This window comes from Mytilus californianus, unplaced genomic scaffold (genome assembly GCF_021869535.1).
Source record: "Mytilus californianus isolate M0D057914Y unplaced genomic scaffold, xbMytCali1.0.p SCAF_13, whole genome shotgun sequence".
Taxonomy (NCBI): Eukaryota; Metazoa; Mollusca; class Bivalvia; order Mytilida; family Mytilidae; genus Mytilus; species Mytilus californianus.
This window is the reverse complement of record NW_026262615.1, coordinates 35,139,440-35,154,700: the sequence shown is the minus strand read 5'-3', so window position 1 is coordinate 35,154,700 and position 15,261 is coordinate 35,139,440. Positions and strand designations below refer to the sequence as shown.

The 15,261-nt window shown below is 32.6% G+C and overlaps 1 protein-coding gene across 4 annotated transcripts in view; it reads left to right on the top strand.

Moving 5' to 3' along the window:
* The first annotated feature begins 349 nt into the window (after positions 1 to 349).
* Positions 350 to 15,261, top strand: part of LOC127723550 (uncharacterized oxidoreductase TM_0325-like) — a 73,665-nt gene continuing 58,753 nt past the window's right edge. Inside the window, exons 1-9 of one of the 4 annotated variants that reach the window (XM_052230218.1) lie at positions 350 to 457; positions 5,084 to 5,223; positions 7,805 to 7,897; positions 8,944 to 9,082; positions 9,802 to 9,842; positions 10,261 to 10,330; positions 10,817 to 10,853; positions 12,606 to 12,678; positions 13,179 to 13,466. In XM_052230218.1, coding sequence (XP_052086178.1) covers positions 421 to 457; positions 5,084 to 5,223; positions 7,805 to 7,897; positions 8,944 to 9,082; positions 9,802 to 9,842; positions 10,261 to 10,330; positions 10,817 to 10,853; positions 12,606 to 12,678; positions 13,179 to 13,331 — 783 coding nt within the window. In that variant the 5' untranslated portion in view covers positions 350 to 420 and the 3' untranslated portion in view covers positions 13,332 to 13,466. Of the gene's footprint in view, positions 458 to 3,611; positions 3,669 to 5,083; positions 5,224 to 7,804; positions 7,898 to 8,943; positions 9,083 to 9,801; positions 9,843 to 10,260; positions 10,331 to 10,816; positions 10,854 to 12,605; positions 12,679 to 13,178; positions 13,467 to 15,261 lie in introns of those variants that run through there. The other 3 variants (XM_052230221.1, XM_052230223.1, XM_052230224.1) reach the window with 3 other exon arrangements.

Genomic DNA, 15,261 nt, shown 5'->3' with positions numbered 1-15,261 from the left:
CTGAACAACACCCAAAGGTATGATACTCTTTGATTCAAAAGACAAATTTCTCCTTAAAGCTTGGGCAGGTGAGTGAGAGGGGAAAACGTTAACATTGTCGGCAATGCAAATAATTACTTCATTTTAACCTCCACGTTCGAGGTCAAAATGAATAACAGAAGAGGGTCTAGCTCCACGTCTGCTAGCAAAAATTATTACAGAAAATATTCTGACGAGCCATTGTATATTTATACACGCACTGGATTAAATTGCTCCTTGATATTGACAAAATAAAAATAAATGTCAGTGTCATTTAAGTATGTTTTCTCTATATATAGTAACATCGATGTACAACGTGTGCATTGTGTATCATATGATACGTTAAATAGATGTAAGGCAAAGGTAATCTTTTTAAGATCTTTTGTATTATCACGGTAAAACATGGCTAACTTCAGAGAAAAAGTTGTCCTTGTAACAGGTAGGAATTAATGATGTTCTGCTATCCGTCTCTAACTAATATTGAGACACTCATATGCCATAGTTTTCTATAACATGTGAAAATTATCAAATTTGCTGTATATTATATAATGCATATGTGTAGATATTTTTTCATAGTAATAGATTATTTACGGATTGATCGAGAGACGTCCTTGGCGATAATGAGTACTTTGTCATAAAAATTCAAAGAGACATCAATTCAAAATCAACCGAGAAATTTAATTCTAGTTTAGTTACAAATCTTACCAAATTATGATAATACCTCTTTTGAAAAAGCAGAACACTCGTTTTATATTAAATTTGAGGGTACGGATGGGTGTTTACAGAATCGAGAATAATAGGGGGAAATATAAAGAACAGAGAAAAATGGAAAAAAAAAATAAAGAATAGAGAATATCCAGGTGCTAGAATACATAGAATAGAGAATAATAAATTTAAAACGCCGAATGGTATTCAAGTGCATTTTTTGCGACAGACCTACGCGAATGTAAATCTTACTATAACGAGTATAGTTTTGATTCAATTTTGGAAGTGAAAATGATATGGCGTATTGTCAAATTTTACTTTCTTATCAAATAGGAGTTATTTTACAGGCAAATGAACTAGTTTTTGTTCTGTAATTTTCATTGCTTAAACATCATTTCAATTTCCGGTGGCGAATTGATATCCGTTCTTTTCCATACTAAATAGTAATGTAACACTATACAATCAATATAACAGTGGAGTTTTGCGAATGATGAACGGAAAAATTATGAGATTTGCAATGACGATTGCGCTGCCCCACCTGTATTCTCCCAATTGACCGTTACCAACATTGTTTGTTCAAATTAAGATTAAAACGCCTTCTGATAGAACAAATAAAGAGCTGCGTCATGAGCGCATGATATGCCTGTCGCTTTTTCAAAGAATGAAGTTCCATAACTACTCAATGTCATATCAGAAATTTATTAAAAAAAAACTAAAGGGATGTTATTTTAATAAACATAAACCAATCATCACTGTTTAAAGTATTTTTGAGTTATTGTTCAAAAACTGGAAAAAAAAGTTGGAAAATCCCCCTTTTTTAATGAATAAAACCCCATAACTCGGAAACGTAAAATCTAAAATTTCTAAAAATCGAAAGGAAGCTCACGTCAATAGATATGAATAATTCACCAAAGTGTCATGAAAACTCCTCAACGTATTTTTGAGTTATTGTCCGAAAACTGGAAAATCCCCCTTTTTAATGAATAACATCCCATAACTCTAATAACTTCTGTCATTATTGTTCATTTTCTTTTATTTTGTACCGTGCGTATATATATATTTCCCATATCAAGTCATGAATTTCGTGACCACTAATAAATTAAAACCGTCAATAAATTCTTTATTACATATACCTGTATAACTCTTATTACGAACTGGATATCACACCAAGATTTTTACTATGATGCTCTAAACTCTGTCGATACATATATTTTGGCATTGCACAAGGTTAATATGTTTTTCTCAGACAGTTAATGGCGTCTTAATTTACACTAAGTTCGTTGAAATTGTACTAATGGGTATTTTAGTCTTGGTAATTAGACAAATTTTACTCACGTGAATTTCACATAAATCTCACATGGAATTCACCTCCAACGAACTTAAACGTGAAACTCACGCGAAAATGTTCACGTGAATTTCGCGCACTAAAAAAAAAAGCATTTTTCATGATTTAAATTTAATCTGAAAATGCAGGTGATATTTGAATAACCTTACTTCACGTGAAAAAAAAAATTCCTGTGATTTTCATGTTAAATTCACCTGAAATTCACGTGAGAAACACGTGAATGACATTTCCCTGTGTAAACACCATGATGGTTTATTAATAAGTTGACATTTGTTTTCAAATAGCCTTCAGTGAATGAGAGCACTCTTTAATCGGTACTTTGTCTTATTTATTCTATTTGTTTCGTGCCGATCTTTCCGTCGAACATTTTCAAGTAAATTTTTAGTTTGTTATCATGTTGTACTATTACACTTATGTTCAAGGTTACGAGAGGATTGTTTTATTCCGTTAATTCTTCATGTGTCTACATGCCCCAAGTCAGAAGCCTGAAATTCGTTGATTGCTATTGAACGGTGTCTGCCAGATTTGTTTTTCGTCTATTGTTTATAGCATCAATCAGATCGTTGATTTTCTGTTTTGAATTGTTTCACATTTATCATACCGGGGCCTTTCTAGTTTAATATATGGTAAGGGTTTTGCTCATTGTTGAAGGTCACACAATGACCCTTTATTGGTCAAATGTGGAAAGTGTTCTCATTGGCAATCACATCAAATCTTATCGTTATAAAATGTATCAAGTATATTGAGTGGTTGATTGTGTTTGCTTTAAGTCCAATATCAACTATTTCATGAGGTTCTAGCTCTACGTCCGGTATCAAGATTGAAGACACAAAGGAGGTTCTATATGCAGCTCTAAATTTGGTATCAAGATTAATTACGGCAGAGATTTTAGCATCACTTCCGCGGTATCAATATTTATTACAACAGAGGTTCTAGTGCCATGTCCGGTAACAAGAGTATTACAGAAGAGGTTATAGATCCACGTTCGGTATCAAAATTAATCACAGAAGATGTTATAGCTCCACATTTGGTAACAAATCTTATTACAGAAGATATTCTTACGAGCCATGGTACATTTATACACGGACTGTTAAATTGCTGCTTGATATTGACAAGTCAGCGTTTTCTCTATGTTTAGTAACGTGTGCTAGCAGTACATGGTTCATTATATAATATGTTATCAAGATGTTAGGCCATGGTAATCGATTTTTGATCTTTTGCATTATCTTGCACAATTTTTATACCGACATTTTTCAGTTGAAAGCAGAATGATTCGAATACTGTATATATTTTTTTTACTTTTGATTATTTTTTATCCTAAAGAAAATAGTTAAAAATTAGAGCTGTGCTATCAAGGAGTAACCATTTTTAGATTGTTGAGAATTAAATAGATAAATGGTGTATTTTTCAGTCATTTATTACATCACACTCAAATCTGACTCTGTTGAGAAAAATATTTCAAAGGAGTAATTAAAAAAATTGTTGAATAAATTTTTATTTTTCTAACACTCAATCATGAACTACAATAGTCTTGGCCTAAAAAAGTACGTTTACACTTATAACATGGCTAACTTCAGAGAAAAAGTTGTCCTTGTAACAGGTAGGAATACATCATGTTATGCTATCCGTCTCTAACTAATACTGAGACACTCATATGCCATATGTTTTTTATAACATTTGAAAATTATTAATTGAGCTGTATATTGTATAATGCAATTGTGTATGCATTTTTTCATTGTAATATATTCCTTTCTTACTGAGTGAGAGACGTCCTTGGCGATAATGATTACTTTCACATCAATTCAAAACCACGCGGGAAATTTAATTCTTTGACTCTAGTTTAGTTACAAATGTTCTCATATTGTGTGATGCCTTATCACTAGATATGATTACAAACGAATTTAACAGGAACAACACGACGGGTGTTACTAGCAGAAGAGAGAATGTTGACATTTTCTTAGAACCTGAGATGACCCTCGGATTTTTGCTGTTCGCGTTGCTCAATATTTAGTTTCTGTGTAGTGTACTTTTTAATCGGTTGTTTGTCTATTTGTCTTTTTCTTTTTACTATGTTGCCGTCTTTATGTATTCCGCGTAATGATTTGTTTTAAGGATGTTCGCTCCTCTGTTTCAAAACAACAAGCTTTTTAAAAGACTGTAACAGTTATAAATTGATAGTATATAAATGAAGGACCTGAAAAAGCAGAAAAAAATGAATGGTCCGTGTATAGATAAAAGAAGATGTGGTATGAGTGCCAATGAGACAACTCTCCATCCAAGTCAAAATTTATAAAAATAAACCATTATAGGTCGCAGTACGGTCTTCAACACGGAGCCTTGGCTTACACCGAACAGTAAGCTATAAAGGGCCCCAAAAAAATTACTAGTGTAAAACCATTCAAACGGGAAAAAACAACGGTCTAATCTATATAAAAAACGAAAAACGAGAAACGTGTGCTTGTTTTCGAGATATAAGCCATTGAAAATTTGGCGGGAAATGATTCTCTCTAGATTTTTAATACATTTAACATTGGGACCTTTTTTCTTTCAAAAACAATGAAAAATAACAAGGATTTTATAAGATTTTCAAATATGGCTTTTTAAACTAGATGTAATAAAATTATGTAAGAAAAGTAGGGGTTAGCGGGTAAACATTTTTAATGGCAATACATGGATAAAACAAGAGTATTCGGAATATCTGGCAAAAAATCAAAAACAAGAGGAGCGAACATCCTTAATCTGTCAATTAATTTGTTGTAGACTTTTTACCCTTGAATTGACACAAAGGTACTCCGTGAATTGTGACATCAGTGAAAATAAGAAAAAAAACGCCCTCCTGAAATTATTATTGTTTTACAACATGCAGAGCTAATTGGCGGATCCTCCAATTCGATTTATTTATTTTTATTTTTTTTTAATTATGTGAACGTTTCATGGTGTTCCGGCAGTTGCAAACCTCAGTTTTAAAAATGGCTGGTTCAGCACCTGGAGATTATGTTTATATTGATCTTTCAGGAGCAAGTTCTGGCATAGGAGAAGCCACCGCTATAAAGTTAGCAGAACATGGAGCCAGATTATTTTTAGTGGCTCTTGAAGAGGACAAATTGCAAAATGTACAACAAAAATGCAAGGAAAAGGGTTTAGTGGAAGAAAAAGTAAGCTATTTAAATCTTGAACATTAACCCTGCTTTGTGTTTTACCGACACGCTATAAAATATAGAAATAAGAAGATGTGGTATGATTGCCAATGAGACAAGTCTCCACAAGAAAACAAATGACACAGAAATTAACAACTATAGGTCACCGTACGGCCGTCAACAATGAGCAAAGACCATACCGTATAGTCACTAGTTTGCAAGATAACAGTGCTCGTGAATATATATTACCATACCTGGACATGTTATTCTGAATCCGAGCTGACCATGCAGTCTTTGTCGTACGCTTTAATGATGTGTGCTTATTTTTTTATTTGATCATGCTTTGAATCGAACCCGCAAACTTTCGCACTCGAGGCCAGAATGCTACCACGAAATTTCTGCAATTACTCTTTTTTTTCATTAAAATACATGTAGGATGAAGTATAATAATTGTCACATATATTGTAGACATTTGAATGAGGGTCTGGATGGGTTTTACAGAGTAGAGAATAATGAGTCAAATCTACAGCAAAATGGGGAAGGGGGGGTGGGTCTGGATGGGCTTTACAGAGTAGAGGATTTATGAAAATAAAAGTAAGCATGCGCAGCAGCATATAAAAATGAAAAGTAAATCCGAAAAAAAAATTCCTGCTCACCCCCTTCACCCCCCTCTTTTTCCCCCAAAACGGTATCAAATGGTCGTCCCTTTGACATAGATTACATAGTTTACCAAACCAAGTTTTGTGAAAGTTCGGTTTCATAGTTACAAAAATATCATCTTATTTAATATATACAATACATGTATAAACACAGTGTTGAGAATTTTTAGATATTGTTCTGTAGAGGTCACTTGATAAATACATTGTTAAAGGGGCATGCATTAGCTGTCAAATTCATGTTCACCGAATTGAGTCAAATTCTCATATTTGATTTATAATCTACTAAAAGGTATATCGAACTAAAAAAAAAGGTCTAAAGTGAAAAATTAACAATGCATGGACTCAATAATATGTATCGGCATTTCGTGTGTATTTTAGCCTAGACGCCATCTAATTAACCATCGAGGTGACCTTCGAAGACTGCCGACGATCATATAACCGATATTAACATAAATATAGATATCAATTCATAGGGAAACGTGCAATTGAATTTTTCTAGGTCTGTTTGATTTCATTTTATAGGTTAAACAAATATGTTGATCATACCTGTATAAGAATGATTTTTCTTGGATTGAATCAGTCAACCAAATGGTTTACCCTTGTTTCACTTTCAATGTTGGTATTCTTTTCCTTTTTATAGCCGAACATGCCTAGTTCATGCGTAACCCATCTCTAACTAAGGGGTTAAATAGAACGTCACATGAATACGGTTTAAATGAGGTCGAATTATTCACTTGCAAGTGAATAATTCATCAGCGATGTTTCTTAGCTCATTTTGACAACATTGAACCAAACTTGCTGCTAAAAGCGAATTTTTATTTCACTATTTCACTTGCATTAATAATTTAACAAAAAAAAATCAAATTTATTTTTGTTATTTCTCATAGATACTGCCCCTTTAACGGAGCCAATCGTATACAAATATCAAATTTTAATTGACTGGTGTAAGAAACCATGTCATGTAGATGTATTAACGAAGTTTGTGAAATTCGACGCTTTACAATGTGTGTAGTCATCCTTACTTCTGCGCGCAGCTTTTTAATGTATTTGAGCACATTCGTTAAACAAGTTAACAGCGGTAAATGTTAGCTTAGTATCAGGAAATAGGGTCTTCATGTATCCGAAAATATGTCAGATATTGTTTAAAATGACGACTTAACTTGTTAGTCTATTTGTAACACATTGTATATACCCTTGTTCCTTTAGTTAACGCCTTCTTGCTGTGCACCTACCACACGATGAAAGAGGGGTTTCTAGCAGGAAACGCTCGTTTGTTTTGTTATTATCTAGTAAAACGAATCCTAAGTACTAGAAAAAAAAAATATAAAACAAATATTTAAATTAATCACTAAAATCTCAATTTGACATGCCTGTTCTTGCTGAGTATTGGTAGCTCTTAACTTTTAGAAAATGACTACGAAACCTGTTTCCATTCGGATATTCTTAGAATTGCATCATCAAGTACTCAATTGTCCATTTGTGTTTCCCTGTGATTTGTTTCTGATAAACATTCTTTATGTTAACTTTCCAAAAGTGACTTAATTTATGATATATTATTTTTTTTCTCAAAGTTGGCTTCATATTTTTATGAATGATTTATATTCATTGTAGTTTTACTATTGCGACTTGTAAAATAAATGTGCACAAATGTAATAAAATCCAATAAAATCTTGTGCGCAATCTAAAAAAAATGTAAATCCCTAATGCGCCCTTGAAATTTTATGCATTCCATTTGATTAGGAATTTTAAATAATAATGGTTGTTTTCAATGAGTTATTTTTTTTTTTACTCTTGTTGTTTTAACAAATTTACCATGTAGTCCTGATTTAGTTTGTGATTAGATATGTCGAATTTATCCATATAGAAAATAACCCTTTTTACTATAAGTACTGATTTATTACCCCATTTAATGTATATGCATGATTATATTTTCTTCTTAGATAGGATATTGCAGTGGTGACTTATCTCAATCTGCCTTCAGGGAAGAAATTGTAAAGAACCTGATACAGAAATTTGGAAGATTGGATATATTGGTTTGTTTTATATAATCTAAATATACCTATGTGTGCACCATTATAAAAGAAAATATGATGTAAACACCACAGAAGCAGCGACCCAACAAAACTAAGCCAACATCCAGTTAATATTCGGTCCATAGATACAAACATTCATCATTTGTATATGACATAGTGCTAACATTGGAAATGATACCTTTCCAAATTAATGTTTTGTATGCGGAACGTATCAAAATGTTCTAAAATGTTTATCATTAATCGTCCAGATAAAGTTTGAGAGAATACGATTTAGAATTAAGTATTACATGTAACCAAACTCCTGTCACATAAATAAAAATCTTAATTCCCATCATTTTCAGCGACATACTTTCACTTAGAACAAGATATTGTGATCTCACGGTATGTTTTCAAAGTATTTACACAATTTGTATGTAATTCAGGCAAATATTTTATATGCGCAACGGTTGCACCTTCTCCGGATCCTTTATATAAATATGATCATTTTTTACTATAATTTATCATTCACGATGTCTTGAACGAATGATACATGATAAAGAAGTAAAGCTTATCTATTATGCTATAGTAGCATCAGGACCGAAAACTTTTGTTTCTCTAAAAGAAAGTCATAATGAGTGATTAAATATTTTGTGGATTTTAACTATTTCAGAATCTGTATTTACATAGAAGTGTTACTATTTATCGGCAAAACGTTCAGGTTTTGGCAATCAAACCAAAAAAATACAAGATAGTACAGCGATTCAATTTTGCCATACAAAAGCAGTGATAAAGTATCAACTTGATGATAGAAAAATAGACGCAATTCAGTTTTCATTGCAAAACATAACAATAAAACATCTGCTGAAAGTGTACCTGCATCTAGTAAATTTGCGATAAGGACACTATTCTTGCTTTTTCAAAACAGATTGCTCTCACAGAATAAGAGAAAAGAGAAAAGAATTATTTATTACTTCTATGCAAATAAGATATAAGTAGTCCCAAATCTTCGTGGTTAACGCCACTCAGATATGAGAAGACTACATCTCATATATGCACATACGTTTCAGGCTGATATCGCAGGCTCTGTTATGTTTTCAAATGTAAGTGTAACTAAGGAAGAGGATTACGACAGATTCGTCAGTGTGAACCAGAAGGCGAAATTGTTTTTGGCACAGCTATGCTTGCCATATCTCAAAGAAACAAAAGGTTTGTTAGTATGAGGGAAAACTAAATTTTTTCTGTCACAACTATGCTTCCCTCGTCTCCAAGAAACAAAAGATTTGTTAGTATGAGGGAAAACTAAATTCTTACTGGCACAACTATTCTTGCCTTATCTCAAAGAAAACAAAAGTTTTGTTAGTATAAAGGAAATCTAAATTCTTTCTTGCACAACTATGCTTCCCTTATCTCAAAGAAACAAAAGGTTTGTCAGCATAAGGAAAAAAAAATTCTTGCTGTCACAACCATGCTTGCCTCATCTAAAAAACAAAAGGTCTGTTGGTATGAGGGGGGAAATATAGGGATTGGTACTTTTAATTGAATTTGATTTTGAGAAAAGAATATAGGGTTCAGTAAATTTAAGTGTTTGCTAATTACCAGGCGGAAGGAAAAATATACAATTGGAGAGACGACGTGACAATGGAATTTGCTAGTACAAATTAAATATTACCAAGGGGAAGCAAAAGAGGCAGAATTAAGTATTGGAGCAATTTCATATTTTCAGGAGAATGCAACAAAAATTAATAAGATACATTGTAGGGTTACTTTATTGTTCATTGCATCAAAAATTAAGAGGAATATACATTTTTAAATAACAAATATGGAATATAGCATGTATATGTAAACTGTTATGTAAACCAATTCGCCTCTTTTTGATATATACAATCATAAAGCATACTTTTAAGTAATTAAAATTTTCAATGTAGGTAATATAATCTTCCTGTCGAGTATCGATTCCAAAATGCCGGTAAGTATATTTAATTTATAATTGAATAGTTTATGTATTCTTCAAATCTGACCTTATCAAAATAAAAATGAAACCGTACAGTTCCGTTCGAACACCGTGATAATTGAAACGGCACCCAACAACACAACAAAAACATCCATATCAATATACTATCTTCAACAATAATTAGCATGCAATTGCATGCTGTTTAATTACCATCTGAACAGGAAAGCAGTTTTCTTGGGAAGTTAACCATATATTTGCACTTAAAAGATAAAAAGAAAGCCACATATGTTTGAAATCACAAAAGCACATTTGGAATGCATTACCTATTTCATTCCTTAGTAACTTCGTTACTTAAATTGTAATTTAAATTTGTAATGCAAAATTACTATGTAAAATTGAAATGTAAATAAAAAAAATGTTTTATGTTTTTCAGCAACCGGACATAGTAGTTTACTGCATGGCAAAAGTGGCTATTGATATGCTTACAAAATGTCTAGCCAAAGGTAAAAGATATTTATTATACAGTAATATTTCTAGATGAAAAATTTAAAGGAATTGCCGGTATCGTCAACCAATCAAAATCATTGTAAAATATTCTGACTTGTAATTGATTGCATTGACTTTTTCAAAATAAAAAGAATTTTAACAAATTACTTTTGTTGTGGTACAGTGCTTGATATCATTTTTATCTTTTTGGCATCTGTCCATTTTTTTTCTAATCTAACGTTTATTTAAATAAGTTGTGCAATAATATTTTCAACAAATTCTTCACCGGTTGTCTGTCCGTACACCAACTTATTGATCCCTTACGTTCAAAACCATTGTTGAAACCCCCCCCCCTCCTTTTTTTCACAAAATGTGTTAAGCTCAATATACATGTTAAATACACTGGATCTTATCTAGAAAATATAATGGGCTTAACTTTATCGACACATACAGTTAATGAACAAATCATTGAAACAAATATTGATTAAATAAATTTCTTTCAGAACTAGGTCCTCACGGTGTAAGAGTGAATGCCATCAAGTAAGTTCTAATTAATGGGAAATGTAGTACCTAGAACGTTGTTACCAAGTACCTTGATTTGTTATCAATAAACAGTTAGTCCCTTAACCTTCAGTGCCAGATGTAGTATTTACAATTATGTTGATATTTGTCAGTTCAAGTTTGTTTACCTTAATCAGCTGTCGGTACTTTTAATTTTATGCATCATCGGATGCACTGACATGAGTTATGACTTTATCTAAGACTCCCACGATCTGTATTTCTACTTTAATGCTTGTTGTATAAACAATTGTTGCTGTTGATTCTAGTTAGTTTATATTAAACCATGTAACCATAAAGTGTTATGTTTATTCCAAGGTGCCTTGAGCGCGTATACTACACCAGATATTTAAAAATTATGTAAAAGAGTATATGTGATTTCAATACACAATGCTTTTGCCATTTGCTTTTAATAGGCAGAGACTGCAGTTTGTCTTGCATTGTCCTGCATTATGCAAAGAAATCTAATCTAAAATTGTATAAATGTCTGTAATTTGAAACTGGACTTCAGAAGGTTATTTTCGGAATGTTTTATTGCTTGAAGTGTATTCAATGGCGAATGGCCGTTGTATGGTGTCTGTCCGTCCGACATGACTAGTGAGCTGGTCTTACCTCTTTTTACGAATCAGTGAACATTTAAGTCAGTTTCTCATTTATTATAATTAATAATCCATCGGTACTTGGTCTATAGAATGATTGTTACAAGTATTAGGTGCACATGACAGCCTGACAGAGGTCAACTGATCTTTGAGAATTTTCTTTCTCGGCACTTTATTGAACATTGATTTTATTCTAAAGAGTTTAATACATAACTGAACAAATATTGATATCGAGTTATGGGCCTGCATCATGTCGATATTTTTTTTTTTTACACGATGTCATGGTTTTCTCAGAATGCTTATGAAGTCTTCACACTATATCCTTTGAAGATGCAATGATTCGTCTTTAGTCTAAAAAACATGGTCTATATTTCTTAGTTAACATTGGTCTATTAACTAGCTTCAAATTACTCCAGTACTCTGGTTCTTTGTGTCTGTTGACATGATGTTAGTTGCATTCAGCTTTATACCGATCTACTGAGTCAGGCTCTTTCCAACCGATATTTACGTTTGTTCTAATGATGTTCTGTTAGCACAGTGTCTCAGCTCATACAAACATGTTAACCCCACCACATTCTGAATGCACCTGGACGATGAAAAACTTTCCCCTCCAAGTTTGCAGAAGTTATAGTTTTAAGGGAGATAACGAAAGAAAGATATTTAAATTTGATTATGAATTGAATGCTTCTTTTTGTAAATTTATTGGGATGTAAAAGCGTTGATCGAGGTACATTTTGTATGAAGCGCGCTAGGATCATGAAAACACGATTCTACCAAGTTTTTCTTTTATTTACCTGTGCACTTTATTGTGGAAGTTCGTGTCATCATGAATGTTACATTTCATTTTGTAATGAAGGTTAATTTCAGAATGTCGCGAGATTGCTCTTAGCCAATCAAACTAACGTATTATTAATTAAACATACATGAAATGTAATTATTTCAATATGATGACAATAATAAAATTACTATTATAGCAAATGCCAACGTTTGTCATTCTATTTCTTAGTTTAGTTTCTTTTCTGATATATGCTTTCTTATATTTAAATATAATCTATTTTAATATTCATTATTCATTTATGTTTAGTTAGTTTATCGTACATGTGTTACTTTATTGTATTCTGTTATCAAATTGTAGTCCTGGCTTCATTGATGATACCAATATTCTTCGTAATAGTTCTAGGAAGACTTCAGATGAAGACCAAAAGAAGGTTGTATACACATATTGTTCTGTCAATAAATTATGAATAGAGTCGACCTTGGAGTCGATATCGCTGTAATTCACTCTTAAAATAGATATGATTCTTTGTCTAGGTTTTGGATGACTTTTAGTTTGTTTGGTTTTTTTTTTTCTTTTTTCTTTTTTATTAGCCCTTCAACGTTTGTATTAGGTGTTTGGTTTTTACATATGATGGCCTTATGTTTCACTGAAGAGATATTAGTTGTCAAAATGCGAATATGGTGTCAGGTGCATTGTAACTAGTACCGTGAATGTTGTTATTGCAATACCCTTTGAAAACAATTACCTAAACAGAATTTTGGTGTTTTGTCTTTTTTTGGTCGATATGCAACATATATTTTAAATTTTGGCTTTCAAGCATCACGTCTCGAACGTACCAGAAGCAGATTATTTCCGAAATTCATGTCAACCAATTTCGATATCTTTGCATCTTGTATTTCAATGTCTAAAATAACTTTTTTTTCTTTATAGGTTGCTGACAAGTATGCAAAACTAACACACCTAAAAAGGGCCGGAAAATCAGCAGATGTTGTTTCCCTCTTGCTCTTCTTGGCGTCAGATGAAGCATCGTACATTACCGGGAGTACCAACAATATCGATGGTGGATATCATTTATATCCTTGAACAATATTCTACCATCTCTGATATAATTCAGATTTCAGACTGTTAGTGTAATTAACAACCATACTTTTTTTAGTCTGTATTTTGGCATTTCCTGATTAAAAGATGCATCATTTTTAAAATAAAGTTGAAATGGGATATCATGCTTTTTAATATTAATTCTATGGTCTTCTTGGCAGACCCTCGAAGATTAAGCCCCAACAATTAAAAAAAAAGGTAAATGTCGTGGCCTTTTATAGCCGACTGCATAGTGTTTAATTCGTTTTTCCTATTGTTGAAGGCCGTACGATTGCCTATAATTGCTTACATTCACTTCATTTGAACTTTGGTGGATAGTTGTTGCATTGACAATCATACCACATCTCCTCCTTTTACAAAATTAAAATATACAACAATAACGACAAAACATCGGTCTTGTCATCATTGTTATATCTAAGATTTGTTGCACAATTAATAGCAACGGATGACAGTTAATACAGTGATTAAAAACCACATCACAAAGGTTAACACAAAAACGTGCATCAAGTGGAGAACATTATATAAGTTAAATGGTTTGCTACTGACAACTCAACTGATCCATAGAGGGTAAGTAAAATTCATAGGATGTGAGGTCAAAGGTTAGTAGTGAACCGTATAACGAATTTATCGCACACGGGAATTTTCCTGCTAAATTATGTATAAAAATAAGCGATGAAATACAGTGATGACGTTACCATCAATGTTACATGTAACATGACGCCATGAATCCCATATGAAATCTACTGAACCCATAGGGGTCACCACATAACGGCGGTATACCAATCATAACGTCATAATGCTTGTTGTGATTTATTTGTCATGTTAGTTTTTCGTCTATAGTTTTTAGAATAAACCAGATCGTATGTTTTCTCATTTGAATTTTTTTTCACATTTTGTCATGCTTACTAATCGTTATTGATTTTGCTCATTGTTGAAGGTCGTACAGTACCATATAGGAGTGTCGTATTTGGGGGTACCTTTATGACGAATAACGGTAAAAAAAATCTTGCCAAATAACGTTAACGGTTATTTTTGGCATGACGATAAAATGTACATTTACTTTATGACGATAACAAAATCAACTGATTTTTACGAATCACGTTAAATTCTTTTCGAAAAAAACGGTAACGGTAATTATTCGAGACCTATGACGAATCACGATAAGGATATTTCAACGAACCACGATAAACTTTAAACCAATTTGACGCTAACGGTAGCCGAAAGTGACCGATTAACGTCTGACTGTAAAGGGCATTCCTACCCTCATATAGTTGACAATCAAACAACATCTCCTTATATTTAAAAGGTAGACTTTTATAATGACTAGTCTTCTTTTTCTTGTTGTGACTAAAGGCACTTGTAGGACGGAACATAAATTCAAAGGGGAAAGTAACTAGCAAGCATTTTTAAAAGTGAACTAAACAATTATTGTAACATGAATGGTAATTTTTTTCCTTTGATTTTCTAGTGAATTTACTTCAGTTATTTTTAGAGGAGTGCGTTAACTGAATGATGTTTAAGTTATTGCACTCTCCAATCCCGCCGTCGACCGCTTGTCATAGGAAAGGCATAGAGTGGGAGGAGCTTAGACCAGTGAAATAACTAATTCTTAGATAAAGTTAATGCACAGGCTCAAGCTCCTCCCACCATGTTTTACATATGAGGCTCCGCCTCCTTGGACTTCCCGTTGGTCTCTTCTGGTTTTCTTAGTTGTTTGGGCGGAGGAGGCATTGGAATAAACATCCACGTCATTTGAACTTTGTTGGATAGTTGACTCATTGGCAACCATACCACATCTTCTTGTTTTTATATACTTAAGGTGAATAAGCAAAAGCACGTTTCTAACGACGAACATCGACGAGGGGGGAGGGTTGTCCTAAATATTGCATGTAACACTTTGACACTCTATCTAAGG